The sequence below is a fragment of the Aedes albopictus genome, chromosome 3 (genome assembly GCF_035046485.1).
Source record: "Aedes albopictus strain Foshan chromosome 3, AalbF5, whole genome shotgun sequence".
Taxonomy (NCBI): domain Eukaryota; kingdom Metazoa; phylum Arthropoda; class Insecta; order Diptera; family Culicidae; genus Aedes; species Aedes albopictus.
In genome coordinates this window covers 42,268,631-42,289,618 of record NC_085138.1, presented here as the reverse complement: position 1 = coordinate 42,289,618, position 20,988 = coordinate 42,268,631, and the positions used below count along the sequence as shown (strand labels likewise).

The 20,988-nt window shown below is 42.0% G+C and overlaps 3 protein-coding genes across 3 annotated transcripts; 2 read left to right on the top strand and 1 right to left on the bottom strand.

The window, feature by feature from the left end:
* The first annotated feature begins 847 nt into the window (after positions 1-847).
* Positions 848-2,566, top strand: LOC109429504 (probable mitochondrial glutathione transporter SLC25A40). Its single transcript, XM_019705475.3, has 2 exons — positions 848-1,367; positions 1,438-2,566. Exons 1-2 carry the CDS (start codon positions 1,229-1,231, stop codon positions 2,448-2,450), a joined length of 1,152 nt encoding a protein of 383 aa, XP_019561020.3. The 5' UTR covers positions 848-1,228; the 3' UTR covers positions 2,451-2,566.
* A 7,750-nt stretch (positions 2,567-10,316) lies between these two features.
* Positions 10,317-12,515, top strand: LOC109429506 (Bardet-Biedl syndrome 5 protein homolog). The gene is made up of 2 exons (XM_019705477.3): positions 10,317-10,573; positions 10,649-12,515. The coding sequence occupies exons 1-2, from the start codon at positions 10,518-10,520 to the stop codon at positions 11,634-11,636; spliced, it is 1,044 nt and encodes a 347-aa protein (XP_019561022.3). The 5' UTR covers positions 10,317-10,517; the 3' UTR covers positions 11,637-12,515.
* A 6,175-nt stretch (positions 12,516-18,690) lies between these two features.
* Positions 18,691-20,783, bottom strand: LOC109429505 (mannose-1-phosphate guanyltransferase beta). The gene is made up of 3 exons (XM_062856549.1): positions 20,629-20,783; positions 20,323-20,450; positions 18,691-20,261 (listed from the first exon to the last, which is right to left on the bottom strand). Exon 3 carries the CDS (start codon positions 20,145-20,147, stop codon positions 19,065-19,067), a length of 1,083 nt encoding a protein of 360 aa, XP_062712533.1. The 5' UTR covers positions 20,148-20,261; positions 20,323-20,450; positions 20,629-20,783; the 3' UTR covers positions 18,691-19,064.
* Positions 20,784-20,988: the final 205 nt, after the last annotated feature.

Genomic DNA, 20,988 nt, shown 5'->3' with positions numbered 1-20,988 from the left:
GGGCGCTTGTTGCACGGTCAGGTTCGGAATGAAAGGTTTGAGTGCGATCAGCCTTGCGGTGGCCGGGATTCACGAGCCCACCTTCGAGAATTGCGGCGTGCCTGTCAAAAAGACTCACATAAATAGTTGTTCTACGCATCCTTTGTCTAAAGCTTACCCCCGTGGAATCGCTTCTAGAGCACGGTTGTTCTTGCCACTTCCTTGTTCGAGCGATGCGGATTCCGACCTTCTATTACCGGGTTCCGTTGCTCCACCTCGTTATTTGCAATATCGGCGTTCTCCTCGAATGGCTGACCTGGGATCACTACTGCCGGTCTTACCACGCTGGCCGTCACTCGATGTCGTGCAGTATGCGTGCGGGTTTTATTTTCCGCACCGTCAGCAAGGAATCAGCACCGTTTTATGTGTTTCCACGTGCTGGTTTGTGCCCGCAGCGTTTGCCAGCGGCTCTTGTGGTGGCACCTGTTCGACGTCCGAATCCACTCTACTGTGTTGGTGTCTTATCGCGCTCGACTTGTGCAGCGGAAGTTTTGTTGTCAAAATCGTTTTGCAAGATAATTTCGTTCGGTGGTTTTGCCTTCAAGCGAGAGCCCTTCAGAAACTTGTTTTTGCTCACATTCGGTCTAGTACACACTAGTTCTGGTGGTTTGCACACATCTCAAAAATCAACTAAACAGCTTAATTAATACCTACGTAACACTGTGACAAATCGATTCGAGCACAAGCTTTGTGCTCTTTTGCCGACAGCCGGAAAATGATTCATCGATTAACAAAATTTTTCATCGACTGTTGTTTTGCTCCGCTTGTTCTGATGCAAGTGTTTTGCTTTTTGGTTGTTTTGCCGTCAAACGCGGATTAATTTTTTTCTATTTTGGTCCGACTGGCTGCGCAACAAAATTCAAGTATTGCTAGTACCTACAGGCGTGCAGGCTAGTGCTAGTGTGATATTACGCGTACGTACATCCGTGCAGTGATAAGCTGAGACGTGCGATAAGGTGTCCCATCTATGGGATTGTAATTTTTACCATTCTTCAGTCAGTCTAGCGCCAGTCTCAGGGTGAAAGCCTCTCCGCCAACAACCAGGAAGTATAGTTCGTATTCAAACAGAGACTCAGAATGACTGTCAAAAAAATTGTTTGTTAGTGCACAAAGTTGGCCAATGTTTTGCTCGCGTCTTACGTTAGTTTGGTGAAATTTATCTATCGAAGCGCTAGGGCCAAGTACAACGATGACGACCGACGCAGGTTCCCGTTCTGAATCTCTTCTACCGGCGCCGGGTGTCGACATGGATGACAGCCGTTTCCGGATCCGACCGTACCAGCAGATCCTGTCGTCCTGCAGCGGAGCGCTAGTGACGTCTCTTTTTAGTAAGTTTTGAGGATAATCAATATTTCAGCGAGTGGAACATATGTTTATTTTGTTGTTATCTGTTTTCAGTGACCCCACTGGATGTCGTGAAGACCCGGCTACAAGCACAGCAGAAGATGATGTTGTCTAATAAATGCTACCTCTATTGCAATGGCCTGATGGACCATTTGTGTCCTTGTGGACCCAATGGAACAGCGACGTTCGCCAAGCCCAAGCTGCATTTCACCGGAACGGTGGACGCGTTTGTCAAAATCAGTCACCACGAGGGCGTCAAGTCACTGTGGTCCGGCTTGAGTCCCACGCTGGTACTAGCTCTGCCGACCACGGTCATATACTTTGTGGCGTACGAGCAGTTCCGGTTGCGGTTGAAGGAGGTATATCTTCGTAACAGGGACAAATCAACGGAACTTCCATTTTGGCTTCCACTAGTGGCCGGCGCTTCAGCCCGGGTGATGGCCGTGACGATCGTGAATCCACTGGAGTTGATTCGTACCAAGATGCAATCGGAGAAGCTTAGCTATACAGAAGTGGGTCGAGGCTTTCGCAGTATGCTTAAAATGCAAGGAATCCTGGGACTGTGGAAAGGTTTCTTTCCGACTATTTTGCGAGATGTCCCATTCAGCGGCATCTACTGGACGACATACGAAACGTATAAGAAGCACTTCAACGTCACGCAGCCCAGCTTTGGATTCAGTTTTGTCGGTGGTGCCATATCTGGTGGGGTCGCCGCATTTATTACGGTTCCGTTCGATGTCGTCAAAACGCACCAGCAGATCGAGTTCGGCGAGAAGTTCCTGTATGCCGAGAACGGAGAGAAGCGAAAAAATCCTCCGAAAAGCTCGGGAACGTTTGAGACGATGCGCAACATCTACGTTCGGAATGGCATTAAAGGGCTATTTGCCGGATTAACGCCACGGCTGGTGAAGGTGGCCCCGGCCTGCGCCATCATGATCGCCTCCTTTGAGTATGGGAAGAACTTCTTCTACAATTACAACGTGGCACGATATCAGGCCCGGCGGGAGAAGGACCAAAGCAGTACACTGATTAAGACCAAGAAACATACGGGGGGTGTTGGGTATTGATTGGTGGAACCGGGGGTCGCTTCAGACAAATCGGATCCAGGAACAGAACACATCAAACAACTCAGTATGTTTTATTTTATTGTTGAAATATAGATTGTATAATATAACTAATGAAATTGCGTTGATACTAAGCTCAGGGCGAAAGCACAGTTTGAAAAGCGTTTTGTTTGAATTATAATTTTGTCAGCTTTTCAGTGGTAGAAGAGTTGTTCGTGTGTGAGTCAGCTATACCTACTATATTTAGCGGAAATGCATCAACTGATAAGGTGAGTATCGCATCGCAGCTCATCAAGATGAGCATGGGAAAGTTGGACACCTGTCTGCACCGGTTAATAATTAAAATCTGGGAAAGCGAGCAGTTATCAGAGGAGTGGAAGGAAATGTTCCCTGGGATGCGCGAACCATCGATATCACAGGTCCAAGTTGCCACAGGGTTATGTCACTCAATAAGATTCAGTTGTACTACAGACCAACCAACTCTTTCGACGACCGACGCGATGACATCGCCAGTTGATTCGTGCTCAACTTTACATGCTTTGAAGGTGACTCGATACCTTTTCTTGCAAATCTCGCTCACAGATCGGAGGTTCAGTGCGAGATGTGGAAGACACCAAACGTTAGCGATGTCGAGATCATATCTTCCACAATCATGGCGGTAAGCTTCACGCTTCATTTATAGTACCAGTAACGTCGCCTGCTAATGACGACCAGAGCTTTCATCGACCTTCAACTTCTGTGAGCAATCCGATGCGACATAATTGTAGGGTTTAGCCACGGGGGTGAATCTTCGTCATGAAAAGTACTGCTCGTTTGATTGCTGAACACTAGCGAACCTGGTGGTAGAAGGCAAGCTTTTGTGTACAGTGAGTATAGGACGGCAGCACAGCACGCTTTGATGATTTTTTATTTCTCCATGGAAATGCATTCCCATCTAGTACTCCAAGTGACAATTTCACGGCTCCCACCTCAGAACTTAAAGTTTGTTCGAAGATGCATATCTGTTCTGTGGTTTAGCTCGAATCCAAAGTAGGATTTAATCTTGGATTCAATAAGCCACGATCAGGGCCCTGTAGCATAATCGGGCTAATAATATTAGCTACAAGTTACAAGTTACAAGTACTAATATTACAAGTGCTAAGAATTTGTGTTGCATAAAGGCTCAATTTTCCATTAATATTATTAGCACTTGTAATATTAGTGATCATGAAAATACAAGTTGTTTTGATTCATTTACCTGTCAAAATTCATCCGACAGTTCACTTTTATTTTGAAATGGCAGTTGATCTTTGTTTATATTCTGCATTTTCCGCGTAACATCCGGAAAGAACTTCATTTAATCCGAAGTTTTGCATTCTTTATACGACAGATGAAGAAAAGCATGTGCTGTTTGGATAATTTTCGGCCGCTCTGACGAAATATTTTAACAATGTATAAAGATTTAGCAACATGTATTATGCTTCTTGTAAAATCCGAAGTGATCTAGGATGCAAAAATTGAACTTTTACCTACTTTTATATGTCGCAACTCGATTCGTGTTAGTGTATGTATATTGTAGCTCTTGATTAGCTTAAGGCTCCATTGAGAATGGCAAATATCCCAGAACTAAAAAAGCCCTTTTTTCCAAAATGATCAACAAATCAAAGAAAACAAGAATGTCCGATTGTTTATTTAGTCAATTATGAGAATCGGACACACTGGTTTTGTTCGCTCTTTTGTCATTCTGGAGAAAAGTGCTTTTTCAGTTTCGGATAATATGCGATTCTCATTTGAGCCTTAATGATGCGCAATACAAGCAATTGATTCAAATTTATTTCGCATCTGCAACTTTACCTGTGCTTATGCAGTGACCATAATATATAACTTTACCAAGAACCTCCAATCAAAGATGGGTATTGTAGAAACTTTGGAGAACTTGAGAGACTCAGCAGAAATTATGTTTTGGAGAGACTCAACAGAAATTATATTTCGAATACATACTGCCAAATTTAATCGTCGAAAACTGGAATTAAGGTTGACATGTTAGATAAATAATATCTTTTGAGTTCATCAAAATGGTAAATCGATATATTCAAAACTAAATATGACTTCTGCAATACTTTAAATCTAACTTGTAAATTATTTTACAAGACCTTTGAGACTTGTAATCAAAAGTACAAGTCATAGCTAATATTTTATACTTGTAGTTTGTTTATGCAACATACACCTGTAAATTCTACTAATAATATTAGTCCAACAGACTTGTAGTATTGGACTTGTAACTTGTACTTGTAGTATTTTTATGCAACAGAAAATTATAAGTTACAAGCTACAAGACTAATATTATTAGTAAAATTTTCATTATGCTACAGGCCCCAGATGATTACAGAAAATCTAATTCTTCAATTTACATACTTGCGCTTTGAAACAGCGTCTTTATATCATCACGTCTAAGGCTATTCTCCCTTCCTAGATGGTTCCCGACTACTATGACCGTTTCTTCTTGTTGTCCCTAACAACGAGCACATGTCTCGGAGCACAGAAGCAAATCATCTACTCATTATTTTATAATAACATTATAAATTATTTCCTACAATAATAAACCTTCTCGCATTTGACGCAGTGTACATTTTCCTTCTTGTTGCTTGCCTGTTACATACAGAATGTCCAGGTGTTCCATCTCTTCTACAAGTCACATTTTGCAGGAACTTAGACTTGGCTACATCCGCCGTTAATTGGATCCAGACGAGTCGAACCCCGGGATCATGGGGTGTTACTGCCTTGGTTTGATGGGTTTCATCAGCAGGATCAGCGAAAGCCACTCGTCGTCTAGCTTGAATACGATTGTGGCTTGTGGACGATATCTCGTTCACGTACTCTTCCACCGACTAACAACCTTCCAACTCCAAACGCATCAATTTACGCAGTACACTCAGTAAACTACCGAATTTCATCAAAATACCTTATGAAATTTAGCCATAACTGTAAAGTATGGATGCCATACGAATACCTTATGAAAATTGAACATGCTTATTATGACCTAATTACATAAGATAAACTTATGAAAAGAGCAGAAAAATCACAAAATGATGCAGACTAGAATCGATCCATGAACGTCGAGATCACTGAGCTCGTGCGCAACCCACGCGGCTATCGACGCTTGAGAATATCGTGTTGCTAAATGTGTATAAAAGCCAAACTGTGAGTCGATTCTGCGTCATAGACCGACCTTATGAAAATCGTTCTAGCCGTTATGAATTGTTTAAAGGCCATTTCATAAGTTAGACCTTATGATTGTAGTGTCTACCTAATGGTTGTGTGCATAGGATATCTACCTACATGAAATACTATTCATTACAGTACCTAAATGTCTAGGTATGATTCATTATGTCTACCTAAGGTAGTATAAATACGTGTGGTCATTGGACCACACAGCAGAGACTGCACAATCCTTGGACTTGTAAACATCTTTAATATTCTTCTTTTGAAGGATATAAAAGTGGCGACGAGGATCAAGGAACGTGTAATTTCTTTTATATCCTTCATAAGAAGAATATTAAAGATGTTTACAAGTCCAAGGATTGTGCAGTCTCTGCTGTGTGGTCCAATGACCACACGTATTTATACTACCTTAGGTAGACATAATGAATCATACCTAGACATTTAGGTACTGTAATGAATAGTATTTCATGTAGGTAGATATCCTATGCACACAACCATTAGGTAGACACTACAATGATAATCTTAGGTTTATTTGCCTGAGTGTAGGTGGATCTTCAATCACGAAACGCGACGCGAGATAAGACACGACACATATGGTTCTTACAATACTCAAAATGATCAAAAAATTACCTTAACGCCGACCGGTTTTGGGCACGATGTACCCCATCTACGGGACAATGTCCGACCGATTCCGCTGTTCCCTAAGTCGGGAGAGAGAGAATGCTACTGCTGGGGCCTGTAGCATAATGAAAATTTTACTAATAATATTAGTCTTGTAGCTGGTAACTTGAAATTTTCTGTTGCATAAAAATACTACAAGTACAAGTTACAAGTCCAATACTACAAGTCGGTTGGACTAATATTATTAGTAGAATTTACAAGTGTATGTTGCATAAACAAACTACAAGTATAAATATTAGCTATGACTTGTACTTTCGATTACAAGTCTCAAAGGTCTTGTAAAATAGTTTACAAGTTAGATTTAAAGTATTGCAGAAGTCATATTTAGTTTTGAATATATCGATTTGTTATTTTGATGAACTCAAAAGATATTATTTATCTAACATGTCAACCTTAATTCCAGTTTTCGACGATTAAATTTGACAATATCCCAGGTAACCAATAAGCAGTAAAATTGCATTTATTTAGCACTATATGCGCCTTTACTGCAGGTCATTAAATGCTTATATGTCGTATATGCGCCATAAGTGCTAATTAAATGCAAGTTTTGGCCCAATATACGGCTGATTAAATGCTTATCTTTCCTATCCCCAAAAAATCGAACATAAACAAAAATATTTCGCCTGCGCATTTCAGTCGCTTCATATTCTTCCCTTTCTATTTTTACTCACACTTTCCTGTGCGACTTTGGGGCTGTTGCTTATTTTTGCAGTTGTTTTTTGCTGTTCCCGCTGAAATTGGGATTCGATCTCACAATCCTCTGGCAGATGATGATGCTGAGCCGCGCTACAGGATGAGCTATAAATGATCAGATAATGTGCGTTGATTTTTTGATCTATTAAACGCTTGAGTACCACATCGGCAGTTATTTTGCTGTGTCCGGACAACGACTCGGACAAGTGCTGATAATTAAACCATCCACATAATACACGATGGCATAATTGGTTTCCTATTCCATGCGATTTATTTGGAAAACATTTGTTCTCTCATTGATTTACTTCGTTGCTACCAGTAAATGATAGGACATCTGAATGGTAATGGATCCTATAGTCGTAGCACATGAATTTAAAAGTTGAAATGTGTCACAGTTTTAGCATCGCTCATCTCTCTTAGCAGTTTTATGGCAATAAAGTAGCAGTTAGGATGCTTGTTAACCAAAAAATATCGTGCATTTGAAATGCTACACAACAGCTGTCAGATTTTCAGCAGCATTTGAATTGCTAATTCAGAGCAATTCAGCAATCGAACTGCTATGATACAGCAGCAAGCAGATATAATGCAGTTTTATAACTGAAATACAGCTTATGGCGGAGAAGAATGAACCACGAGCTCGCTGCACTTTACGGCGAACCCAGCATCCAGAAGGTGGCCAAAGCCGGAAGGATACGTTGGGCAGGGCATGTTGCAAGAATGCCGGACAACAACCCTGCAAAGCTGGTGTTTGCAACGGATCCGGTTAGCACAAGAAGGCGTGGAGCGCAGAGAGCACGATGGGCGGACCAGGTGGAGCGTGACTTGGCGAGCATTGGGCGCGACCGAGGATGGAGAGCGGCAGCCACAAACCGAGTATGGATTTATCCACCGATGAACCGAATTCATCGCGGTCCGAGAATTTTGACACTAGAGCGGGGCCGTTCCAATCAGAATTGGACGATTCTGATTGGAACAGACCCCGCTCTAGTGTCAAAATTCTCGGACCGCGATGAATTTGGTTCATCGGTGGATAAGTCCATTGTGGCGTACTATGGACTTATCCACCGATGAACCGAATTCATCGCGGTCCGAGAACACTAGAGCGGGGTCTGTTCCAATCAGAATCGTCCAATTCTGATTGGAAACGGCCCCGCTCTAGTGTCAAAATTCTCGGACCACGATGAATTCGGTTCATCGGTGGATAAGTCCATTGTTGATTATGTCTTGTCTTAATGATGTTGAACAAATAAATGATGATGACAGCTTATTTAAATGCTTATTGGTTACCTGGGATGTATTCGAAACTCATTGAAGAGAAACTTGCTTTGATGTACACTTTGCATCCAAAATATAATTTCTGCTGAGTCTCTCAAGTTCTCCAAAATTTCTACAATACCCATCTTTGATTGGAGGTTCTTGGTAAAGTTATATATTATGGTCACCGCATAAGCACAGGTAAAGTTGCAGATGCGAAATAAATTTGAATCATTTGCCTGTATTGCGCATCATTAAGCTAATCAAGGGCTACAATATACATATACTAACTCGAATCGAGTTGCGACATATAAAAGTAGGTAAAAGCTCAATTTTTGCATCCCAGATCGCTTCGGATTTTAACAAGAAGCTTAATACATGTTGCTAAATCTTTATACATTGTTTTTCAACCAGTGCTATTAAATCTTTGGAATCAATGGACTTATCCACCGATGAACCGAATTCATCGCGGTCCGAGAATTTTGACACTATGGACTTATCCACCGATGAACCAAATTCATCGCGGTCCTAGAATTTTGACACTAGAGCGGGGTCTGTTCCAATCAGAATCGTCCAATTCTGATTGGAACGGCCCCGCTCTATTGTCAAAATTCTCGGACCGCGATGAATTCGGTTCATCGGTGGATAAGTCCATGGACTTATCCACCGATGAACCAAATTCATCGCGGTCCGAGAATTTTGACACTAGAGCGGGGTCTGTTCCAATCAGAATCGTCCAATTCTGATTGGAACGGCCCCGCTCTAGTGTCAAAATTCTCGGACCGCGATGAATTCGGTTCATCGGTGGATAAGTCCATATTACAAGTGCTAATAATATTAGTGGAAAATTGAGCCTTTATGCAACACAAATTATTAGCACTTATAATATTAGTACTTGTAACTTATAACTTGTAGCTAATATTATTAGCCCGATTATGCTACAGGGCCCAGGTGTAACGATACGGGAGGCTGTGCTGGGAAAAGGTGCTACGAATGGCCATGTTCTTGGAGGCGGCGAAATCGATGAGGCGTAGGCCATTTTCGTTCGTCAGCTGGTGAGCGCTGAACTTTCCAATCGTCGGTCTGAATTCCTCCTCCTGGCCTACCTGAGCGTTTAGATCCCCTATGATGATTTTGACGTCGTGGTTTGGGCAGCGGTCGTACTCAGGTATCAGAAGGCCGGCTCGAGAGGCACGTTATCCTCCATTTGGGACATTTGTGCCATCGCCAAAACGTGTGTTGTCGCAACTCTGGTAGATGGTATGATTACCTCTAAACGTTCGCACCATAGATCCTGTCCAACACACCCCCTGCAGTGCTACGATTTGGAACCCGCGGTCCTTCAGTATATCGGCGAGTATGCGGGTGCTCTCGATGAAGTTGGGAGATCTGCAGTTCCACGTACCGAGCTTCCAATCGCAAGTCCCTTTTCGTCGCTGTGGTCGTCGCCATTGGTATCGGTTCGCATTCATCTCTTGTTGATTTTCCTGTGCTAGTCTTTTTTACGCCTGGCTCGCAGGGCCTGACACCAACCCACTAACCCAGGGAGCTGGGCTTACCTTCCCGGAAGCTACGGGTTCTGCATTGGCATTACCTCCAACTTGATTGATCGTTTCTATGGTTACTCGTATATTACGGTCCATAACCTGACAGCGAAGTAAACTCGACTGATTAGTTAGAGGAGCGAACAGAAAATGATTTATTGCATTAAAATTTAACGCTAACTATGCAAATAATTTCAGAATAGTTGCTGGTCGCACTTTTAGAAAGAAGTGGAGCAACTACGTCTTCGAATTATTCTCACAATTCTCGGCAATAATACTTAATGAAAAATATGATCGCACAGGTAAATTTATATTTCTGATATAATTTGTCATCAATTGTTTTAAACATATTATGAACAATTTCAATTGGAAATTCTATCTTTTTTCTCTTCATATAAATTTTACCTAATCTAAGATATGTGTTTTCATCAACTTTGTTTTTTTTTTGTTTTAAAACAAATCACTGAAAACAGCCTTGAATGTTTTCAGTGATTTTTACAACAAAAATGCTTCCAAGAATTTGGTCTTGTACGGTTAAAATCATAAAACAACCTGTCGGAAAATCATCAACGCGCATGACCACGATCGATTCTCCAACGGTCGTCGCCGTGGACAACAAATGTGTGCAACAATAGATAATAAAAGTGCTATTTACTTACATTGCTAGACCTGTTCGTGTTTTTCTAAAATATCAAAAATGAATCAAAAACCGGTCTGGGAAGATCGTGAGATCAAATTCGACATAACCAATATGTAAAGTCATCAATAACAACCGTAGTCAACCTGTATTCGTGACCTGTGTTTGTATTTTTTCACTTTTCCCACCAGTTGCAAAACTATCCGCAGTGGTGAGCAGCCACTTGAAATACTGGACTCCATAGAGGATACCAAGGGCAATCTTGGCGATCGTGGAAGGCTGCTAGTTACCAATCTGCGCATTATTTGGTATTCCGTCACGTCCAATCGGTTCAGTCTTTCGATAGGGTTCACCTGCGTGCTCACGATGAACACCAAAACGGTGGTCTCCAAGGTACGAGGGACAACGCAGGCCTTACACATACTCAGCGTGGGAAACAACTCCAGATTTGAGTTCATCTTCACCAACCTTACCGTGAACAATACCAAGCATTTTTCGGCGATTTTCGACATCTACCGCTTGTATCAAGCATCGTTTCTCTACCGCGAGCTCAAACTTCGCTCGGCAATCGTCAACAGTGGACAGCTGAACGTCCTGCTCCAGGAGCAGGTCTTCAACACAATCAGCGGAGTCTGGAACCTGTCCAGCGATCAAGGCAACCTGGGAATCTTCATTCTGACCAATGTTCGCCTGGTGTGGTTTGCCGAGATGAACAACAGCTTCAACATCTCGCTACCCTACATGCAAATTTCCAACATTCGCATCCGTGAGTCCAAATACGGGCCCGCTCTGGTCATTCAAACGTTGGAAACGGCCGGATCTTACGTGCTGGGATTCCGCATAGATCCACAGGACAAACTTTCGGACGTCTACAAGGAGTTGCTGTCGCTTCACAGCGTCTACACCGAGACGCCCATCTTTGGGGTGTTCTACGAGCAGAAGCCGGACGTAGCTCGACCGCCAACGGAATCGATCGATGATATTGAAGAACTAGACACCAAGGCAGGGACGGAAATTAACAGCAAATTCACGGCCTATCTGGCCGAATCGGATCCGGGCAGTCGACGGCGGAAGCCGTTCTACTGCAAGGAACTGGGCTTTGCCATGGAAAGCATCAAGGAAGGATACACCTTGAAGGACCTGTGGGAAGTGGTACCTAGCACTTCTTCGTCTGGTTAGATGAGATGAAAAAAAAAAACAATCCCAAGTAAACTCTCTTAGGATTCTTTGGGGAGATTCCACTATTTTTTAAGGATATTTCTGTAGGAGCTTCTGTAGAAATGTAAGGATAAGCAGCAACCAATAGAATTAATCCCTGCATACAAATCTGCATAAACTTCAGAAAAGAATCTGAGCAGGACAATTGTAAGTAGCGACGAAGGATAACCACGAGCTTGCGACACTCCACGGCAAACCTGGCATCCGGAACCGGAAGGTGGCAAAAGCTGGAAGGATACAATGGGCGAAGCATGTTGTGAGAATGCCGGACAACAACCCAGCAAAGCTTATGTTCGCAAGAGTTTTGGATGGTACAAGAAGACCTGGAGGACAGAGTGCAAGATGGGAACGCAGTCAGGACTGTAGCCACGAACCGAGTGTTTTGGTGAAGAATTGTTGATTTAGTTTTATTGTCATAATAATGTCCCTCTCTTTTTCTAAATAAATGAATGAATGAATCAAAATATACGCGAAAAAAAACCTCTGGTTCATCGAGATGTCTAGATCGACTATTGTTGTCTTTAGAGAAAATATTTCTATGAAAAAGGTCGATATTCTGAACGACAGTTCAAACATTTTACGTTATTCGTAAACAGTTGCTGGGCTGCCAAGTTCAACTGCGTTACCTGTACTATGACTTGTCAACTGTAGTACTTCTGAAGGCCGGGTACCTTAGGCCTCCCGTCCGGTACTCCCAGTTCTCGGATTTTCCGGAACAAATTAAGCACTTGAGAGGGTTCGTGCAGCCTTGTGCCTTATGGCCTTCATCCCCACATCACCTACAAAGCTTGCTTCTGTCAGGGCCTGAAGCAAACCTCCGATAGCTCGTGTATATCCAACGGACATACCGAACAGCCCAGCTTGAGCTTACCTACTTTCCGCCACAGGTAGCTGTACTAAGGGCACCAGTGTCCCTACCGGGTCTTGCCGTAGCCGAACGTTTCGTTGTATTTGAGCTCGAGAATCATTCCGCCTGTACGACTAATACTGCGTTCGTCGGAGATCCACGAGCTTCGCACGAGCTCACCTTCTGCGCTTCTATTCCTCTGTTTTTCTTCTGTTCCCTGTTTTCTTTCTTTTCTTACTGTCCTAACCCGTGCTAGCTGAAGACCTACCAATGGCGACAACCTCCTCTTCTCTTCGATCTGGGACAGGCCGGCCTTTTCAGGACCATCCTTTCTAGCTTTCCATGATGCTTCCAGGCCTTTCGAGCGCCACTTGGTGCTCCTACTGCTCACCTGATGGCTGCCTTGTACGTGCTTGTGCGATTGCTTATCATCATTCTTCAGGAATTCATCAAAAAGTTCCTCGGGAAATCTTCCAGGACTTCCTCTGGAATTTGCCCAGAAGTTTTCCGGGGAATACCTCCTGGAGTCCCTTAGAATTTTCATTGGGACATCCCCGTGATTTCCACAGGAGTTCATATAGAAGTTCTTTGGGAATTCATCCAGGAGTTTCTCATGAATTCCACCAAGAGTGCCTCGGGGAATCCACCAAGAGTTCCTTGGGGATTCCTCCAGGAAATTTTCGGGAATTTCTTCAGGAGTTCCTCGGAAAATTTAACCAGGCGTTCTGCTGGGATTCCTCCAGGACTTCTTCGGGAATTCTTTTATGACTTCCTTGGGAATTCATGCAGGAGGAGTTTCACGAGTATTCCTCAGGAATTCCACAAAGAGTTCCTTGGGAATCCCTACAGGAATTTATCGGGAACTCACCCAGAAGTTCTCCGGGAACCTTTCAGAAGTCATTTGACAAATTCCTTGGAACTTCTTTGTAAATTTATCCAGAAGTTCTGCTGAAATTCTTCCAGGAGTTCCTTGGAAATTCATTCAGGAATTTCTCAGAATTTCCTTCAGGAGTTAATCGGAAATTCCTCTAGGAGCTCCTCGTGAACTTCTCAAGCAGTTCCTCGGCTATTCTTCCAGGAACTCTTCCGGATATATCCTGAAGGCATAATTGAAATTACTGTTGTGCAATAGAGCAATTTCTACACTGATTTATGAACCCTAACTTAGGGAGAATTTATGGAGAAATAAACAGCACTATTCCTGGAAGATTCCGAATTCCCTGAAAGAGCTTTGAAGACTCTAAAAATAATCTAAAAAGGATCCCAGGAATAAATACAATAAATATTCATGAGTAGTCCTATAGGGAATCACTGAAAGTTCATTATATATCGGATTATCTCTCAATTATCTCTGGAGAAATGCATGTAGAAATGTTTAGAGGGATTTTTGAAGAAATTTGTTGAAGTATCATTGGAATCCTGGATGAATCTATTGATGAATCTTTGGAGAGATTCCTTGACTAATCTTTGTAATAGTTCCAAAATCAATTTTCGGAGATTTTCCTCGAAGAAATTTGGGTGACTTTCCTTGTGAAAATATCGGGAAAGATCCAGAAAAAAATCCTGCAGATATTCTCAAAAGAATTCAAAAAGATATTCTCCAACAAATTCTCTCAGGAAATGCACGAATCTCCGCATGCATTGCTGGAGCTCTCGGAGCCGAAATCACAGAGAAACACATTGAGAAATCACAGACTAATCATTGCCTAAAAAGCCATAATTAGAGTTTCCCAAACCATTTAGTGAAATCCTGGAGAGAAAATCAACATTACAAGCGGAATCATTTGAGAACTTTCTGGGGAAATCAGCTTAAGAATGTCTCAAAAAAAAAACCTACCCATGACTCTTACTTCAAATCAGAGTTTCTCCTTTAAATTTTCAAAGGTTTTTCTGTTTTGGCTTTCTCCAGTTTTCCAGAGGTTTTTACGTATTTGCTTCCATAAATAGCTCCTTCCGAGATTTTTCACGATTTAGATTTTTCGAGATTGATTTTACGGGGTCTCTGCTAGAGTATGTACCCCCCAAACTTTCTTCTAGAGTTTCTTGCAGGATTCCTCCCGGAGAACCTTCTAAAATTTTTCCAAAGTTCCTCCAGGAACCTCTCCTAGTGTTTTCAGAGTGGATTTCCAACAGTTTCTCTCGGATTTGTGCAGAAGTTCTTCCAGGGATTTCATCCAGAGATAGTTTTCAGATATTTCTCGTGAATTTGGAAGAATGCAAAGATAATTCCTATCAAGAAGAAAGCCAACTGTTCATCAATTGACAACCTACGCCCTATTAGCATTCTCAGTGCACTCTCTAAAGTCTCTGAAAAACTTGTTATTCAGTACTAATACTGCTTTAGCTAAGGTACATTACGTCATCATGTACCTTAGCTAAAGCAGTATTAGTACTGGCGATTGACAAGAGAGGCATAGCTATACTACTGTTGATCGACTTTGCCAAAGCATTCAATCGAGTATCACATGCTAAATTGGTAAGGAAATTGGTGAATAAATTCAGTTTTTCCCAGTCAGCGGCTAGTTTGATCAAATCTTATCTGAGCAATAGACATCAGGCTGTTTTCTACAACGATGTTGTATCGTTGTTCAGTCACATTAATTCTGGGGTTCCCCAGGGCTCTGTATTAGGACCTCTTTTATTCTCTTTATTTATTAATGATCTTCCTAATTCACTATGCTTTTGTTCAGTCCATGTTTGCTGACGATGTACAAATCTATTTTTGTAATTCTGGTGAGTTCAAAATGACCGATATTGCCAGGAAAATAAATTATGATTTGAATTGTATCCTGCAGTGGTCGAAGAATAACTTGTTGACCGTTAACCCATCCAAAACTAAAGCCATGTTAATATCTGAGACGTTAATATCGAAGCACAGAAATCCTCCTCAAGCACCAGTACTTGTTTTTGATGGTCAAAGAGTTGAATTTTTTGAAAAATTTGATAATTTGGGGTTTATTTTTACATCCAATTTGTCATGGGATACTTTTATCAATGTCCAATGTGGAAAAATATACGGTTCACTAAAACGGCTGAACATGGTGAGCAAACGCTTCCAACCTGCAATGAAAATTAAACTCTTCAAGTCTCTGATACTTCCTCATCTTATGTACGGTGAGTTCGTTTACAGTAATGCTTCTGCTGCATCGCTCAATAAGCTGAGGGTTGCACTGAGTTCTTGCATTCGATATGTGTATAACTTATCGAGATACTCCAGTGTCTCTCAATTCCATGAAGCGTTGATAGGATGTTCCATTTCAAAATTTTATGCCTTCAGAACATGCTTACAAATATTTAAGATTGTTAAGACGAAAAGCCACCTTATTTATACAACAAACTGCATTTTTTTCGAAATACTAGAACTATGAGTATGATTGTACCTCAGCATTCTACGTCTTAATATGGAGATTCGTTGTTCACGAGAGATATCACTTTGGAATCGTTTGTCATCCAATCTCAAACCATCAACTAGTTTGAATAGCTTCAAAAGGGGTCTGTTGGGGGAGCTCGAACACATGCAATAAAAAAAACTATAATAATAAAAAAGAAGTTTAAAGTCAATTCAGAAACTTTAGATTAGGTGTAGATTGTCAGATAGCTTAGTTCCACCACAGTGTAACATTTTAGAAGGAGATATCCTTACGTTACATGATTTCAAATAAATAAATAAATAAATAAATAAATTTCCCTGCAGGATGAAGCAACGTAGTTTCACCCGTGATTCCTTTTGGAGGTTTTCAGAGTTCCTCCTTAAATTTCCCTAATATTTCCTCCTGGGATTAGTCCCAGAACTTTTTTCTTAGATTTCCCAATTCCATTCAGGATTTCTTCCGATGTTCTTCTCGAGATTTCTCCAATAATTCCTTGCGGAGATTTTCGCAAAATTTGACCGTGACTCCTTCAGATGTTTCTTCTGGAATTGCTTACAGGAAATCTCGTAAATTATCCCAGAAGACATTCCAAGAAAAACTCCATGAAAAAATCCCGCAAGAATTCAGAGGAAGAAATTTTTAAAGAAATCCCAAAAAAACCAGCAATACAATCGTAGGGTGATCTGATCACTGCAAGAAATTAGATAATCAACTACAAGGAATGGCCTAGAAAAATATCCAAAAATCAAGGGACGGACCCCATGAGAAATATCAGCAGTAACTCTCCAAAAAATCTTAGGGGAATGTCCAGGATAAATTCTGAAAAACTCTGAGAGATATCCCAGGATCAACACCGAAAAGAATCTTTTGAGAGAAGTCCCGGGAGAAACTCTGAGAGAAACCTCGAAAGAAATCACGTGGAAATATACCAGCTGAAACTTCTGTAGAAACCCAAGGAGAAACTCTAGAAGAAAGCTAACGTAAATTTCTTAAAGAAATCACATTAGAAACTGCGGAAGAAAGCCCGGAAGGCTTTCCTGCAGAAAATTAGTGAAAACTCCTTAAAATTCTTGGAGGAGCTTTAGTAGAAATCCCAGGAATAACTTCTTCAAGAGTTGTTGTAGACGATTTTCTAGAAGAATAGTGTTAGTGTATTCATAATCTTAATTTTTTTATTTATATCCATGATGTAGTAAACAACCCTGTGGACTTTTTTCATACGACTCACTACTTTTATTTATTTTTTTATCGGTACGAAATTTCGCTGAGTATTTACAATATTCTCTGAGTATTCCAGGTTTTTCCCTGTAAAATAAAGTTCCCTGAGGATTCCCGATTTTCCAGATAGTAAACTGGGAAAAAATCTTCATTCCTTCTATGTGTCCGGGACATGGATTTTTGCAATGGGGGTAAACAAATGTTTTCCATTAGTGCGACTCATACTTTTGATGAGGCACCATACAGCAGCGACTCATACAATTTAGAGCACATACTATGCAAATGGGACTGATATGCGATTCACGGCAGCATAGGAGGCGTTTGCAGATAAAGCAAAATAAATTGCTTAAAATGATGCTTAACCTTAACCCTTGGTATCCCACTGACGAGCTTCACGACATTGCAAACATGGAAACCTTGGATGAGTTCCCCTAATAAAAATGTATTATACATTGACGATTAGGTGAAAGATTGTATCATTTCGTGTACGATCAAGATGATAGTCTGAAAGGGTTGTTAAGCACGTTGTATCATATTTTTCTATTAGGGTCGTCAACCGCATCGGTGGGAAGTTCCTGCTTAGCTGCCAACTGTCCGTCAATCCGTTGATCGAAGGCATTTTAGCCACCTAAACAAACCACTGTGATATTATAATTACTTTACTTACTTGGTTTTTTCTCGCTTTTTCCAAGAATACGTCTTTAGTCTAAAAAAACTGTGTTTATGTTACTTTAAAGTTGTTGTTCATTTCGTAGCTGTAAATCAATTCTGTGTATCTCTACTCTGTATTTAATGTATGAAATAATAATTGTTTAAACAATTATTGTTTAAAATAAATAAAATAAAAAATAAATAAAAGAATACAGATATCATTGGAAGCCTTCCGGATTCACCCTTTACGCGCAACTACCTCCTGTCATGTCTCCGCTCTCTTTAAAGGAGATCTAGCTCACCAACTTCTAGATGGCACAAATTTCTACAAAAGGAGGAGAACGTGCCTCTGGAGCCGACCTACTGAACTTCTTGCAAAGGGGTTAACCTCGTCACTACTACTTCCAACTGTACTTAATGTATCGTTCAAGCAAATTTTATAATATATCGAGTAATACGGAAAAAGAGGTCCATGACGCCAGAGTTTTGCATTAACGTGGTAAGGGAAAGCTTACTGTGAGATGTGCTCAGGTACCCCACAGGCCTTGTCAACGATCGAGCCTTTTTTACTTCCTCGATCATTCATTCCTCGACAAGGGTCGCTTAACACTTTGAATTTGGATTACCCTGTTAAGTGGACTCTTATCACCGGAACTGGTAATCCTAGTGCTATTCTAAGCCGGACTGTTTCCAACAAAATACATACCTTGAAGGCGTGATATAATATAAGAGTAAAAATTAGGTAGAAAGCTAGAAAGATACAAAGTAGGAGGAAACAGATGAGACATGGATTGAACTCAGAAGTCAGAACTTTTTGCACGGTCAGATCGATCCAATGCATGGCCACCCTGTTGACCTCTGCCTACGCCCACGAAGTGGATTAAATTGGATGTAATATATCTCTACGCTTCGTTGGAACTTTTTGAAATGGTATTTTAAGAGAAACATTTATTAACTTAGAGCTGGAATGCAAAACATAAAATTTCTGGTTTGAAAAATAAAACTATTCCAATTAAAACATCCAATGATTGTAGAATCAGGTTTTCTTACATAAAAATTTCGATGCAAGAGAAATGCAACCCGATCTTCAAAAACAGTCAAATACATCATAGTCTAGCGGAAAACATAAACGGCTTATTGTAATCACGATATTCACTAAATTTCAACGAGCTTTCCGATTATTTCCGTCTCCGCATTATTCGATTCCGGCATAAGCCGGTTCGCAGTTGTCGTCATCATCATCATACCTATGGCTTTGGGCGGCGTACCTAGCTGGGGTTCGGGTGGAGACGAGTGGTTCCCCTACATGATGATCTGCGGTTCCGGCACGCTGAGGGCTATGCTCTTGTGGGGCAGCACCTGGCCTCCGTTGATGTAGATCTCATCCTGCACGATGACGTCCTCGCCCAGCACGGTGGTTCCCTCCAGTCGAACCCACCGACCCACCATGCAACGCCACCCGATGATGCAGCTGTCCAGCCAGGAATGTGACCGGATGACGGCCCCCCGCAGGATGGTACACCGTTTGATACAAACGCCGTCCTCTACGACCACATCCGGTCCGATGGTAACGTTTGGTCCTATCCTACAGCCGGCGCCGATTTTGGCACTGGGATCGATCAGCACATTGCCAACATAGCCGGCCGGACCATCGTACAGCGCCTCCGGATGGCGCTGCCGGAGAGAATTCAGGTACAGGCACATCCCGGTCAGGAAATCCCTTGGCTGCCCGATATCCATCCAGAACCCGTTCAACTCGAAGGCGTACAGTTCCTGCTCGCGGGACATGATCGGGAAAACCTCCTTCTCGATAGAGGTCGGCTTCAGCTGGATCCGGGACAAAACCGACGGATTCAATATGTACAATCCGGCGTTAATTTTATTGCTGACGAATTCCTGAGGTTTTTCGATAAAGCTTTTGATGCATCCGTTGTCCGCGTACAGCACCACCCCGTACTTGGACGGTTCCTCGACTTTGGTAACGACGATTGTCCCCTCTTTGCCGTGCCTCCGGTGGAACTGTTCCAGCTCTTTGAATGGGAAATCGCAAATCACATCCGAATTAAGCACGTAAAATGGTTCCGAGCTCTTCGATAAGATCTCTTTGGCCAACGCTAGCGGCCCGGCCGTTCCCAGGGGTTCGGTTTCGTGCGAAAAGATCAACCGGACGCCCAACTTTTCCACCTTCTGACGCAATTCGGCTTCCATCTGTTCCGCTCGATAGGAAACCGCCAGAATGACCTCCGTCACTCCCGCTTCCACAAGGGCTTCGATCTGGTGCAACAGTATGGGCTTATTGGCGAATTCCACCAACGGTTTCGGAGTACTTAGCGTCAGTGGACGCAGTCGCGTCCCGTAACCACCGACCAGAATCAGGGCCCTCATCTTTCCGCTATTTGCACTGTTTTTTATCAGTCCGATGACTAATCCAGCTTTTTCCACTTCCAACACACGTAACTGCTTATTTTTCAATCCAAAAATTCCCCCAACTAATGTACACTGAAGAAAAGTAAATAATGTTGAAACCCACTTCCAGCAATATTGGAGACCCCAAACATACCTGCAGAGCTGAGACAAGGCCAACAGGTTCGTCCTTCTGTACCGGTTGAGCGCGTATCTTCTTCTGCTACTCTGGCGATGATAGTACGACGAGTCCGCTGAAGATGTTCAGCAGTGGTGGCGGGCGGCCTACACGTCATTAGGTGAAACGAAATCGAAAATGATTAGGAGGGTGGATTGCACAAACACGAACACCGCAGCTCGGCGATCGACACAAAGACCGGTTTGCCCGGCGCTTTGTTTACATAAAGCTTTTGGTGCAGGATTTTTCCAATTTTTTAATGCTATTGCTCGTGAATTTACTTACCTTAAAGGTAACACACTTTACGCTACAAAATAAACTAGTTTATTTGCCGAAAACTATCAAAAAAGAGCTAATTTATTGCAATTAATCCGTCCAACGCCACAGGTACAACGTATACAAACATTAGTCGGTGTACTGACGGATGCACTTCAGCGCTGGGTTCTTATCAGAAAACAAAGCTGGCTGCGTTCTAGGAAGCGTTGTGCACAAATTACGTTCACTTTTTCAGAAGCACAAAAAAATGGTTTGCGATGAAGTTCGATTTGAATAGGTCGTATTGACCAATTCAAATGCCTGTGTGGTAGTGATTAAATCAAATTTTGTGTTCAAATCGTTCAAATTCCCGGTGTTAAGAATTTGTAA

What these genes read in the sequence shown, in the direction of transcription:
- LOC109429504 (XM_019705475.3), top strand. Translation starts at nt 1,229, where the DNA reads ATGACGACCGACGCAGGTTCCCGTTCTGAATCTCTTCTACCGGCGCCG. An exon ending in GCTAGTGACGTCTCTTTTTA is followed by an intron (nt 1,368 to 1,437) that starts GTAAGTTTTGAG and finishes ATCTGTTTTCAG; the next exon opens with TGACCCCACTGGATGTCGTG.
- LOC109429506 (XM_019705477.3), top strand. Translation starts at nt 10,518, where the DNA reads ATGAATCAAAAACCGGTCTGGGAAGATCGTGAGATCAAATTCGACATA. An exon ending in AAATTCGACATAACCAATAT is followed by an intron (nt 10,574 to 10,648) that starts GTAAAGTCATCA and finishes TTTTCCCACCAG; the next exon opens with TTGCAAAACTATCCGCAGTG.
- LOC109429505 (XM_062856549.1), bottom strand. Translation starts at nt 20,147, where the DNA reads ATGAGGGCCCTGATTCTGGTCGGTGGTTACGGGACGCGACTGCGTCCA.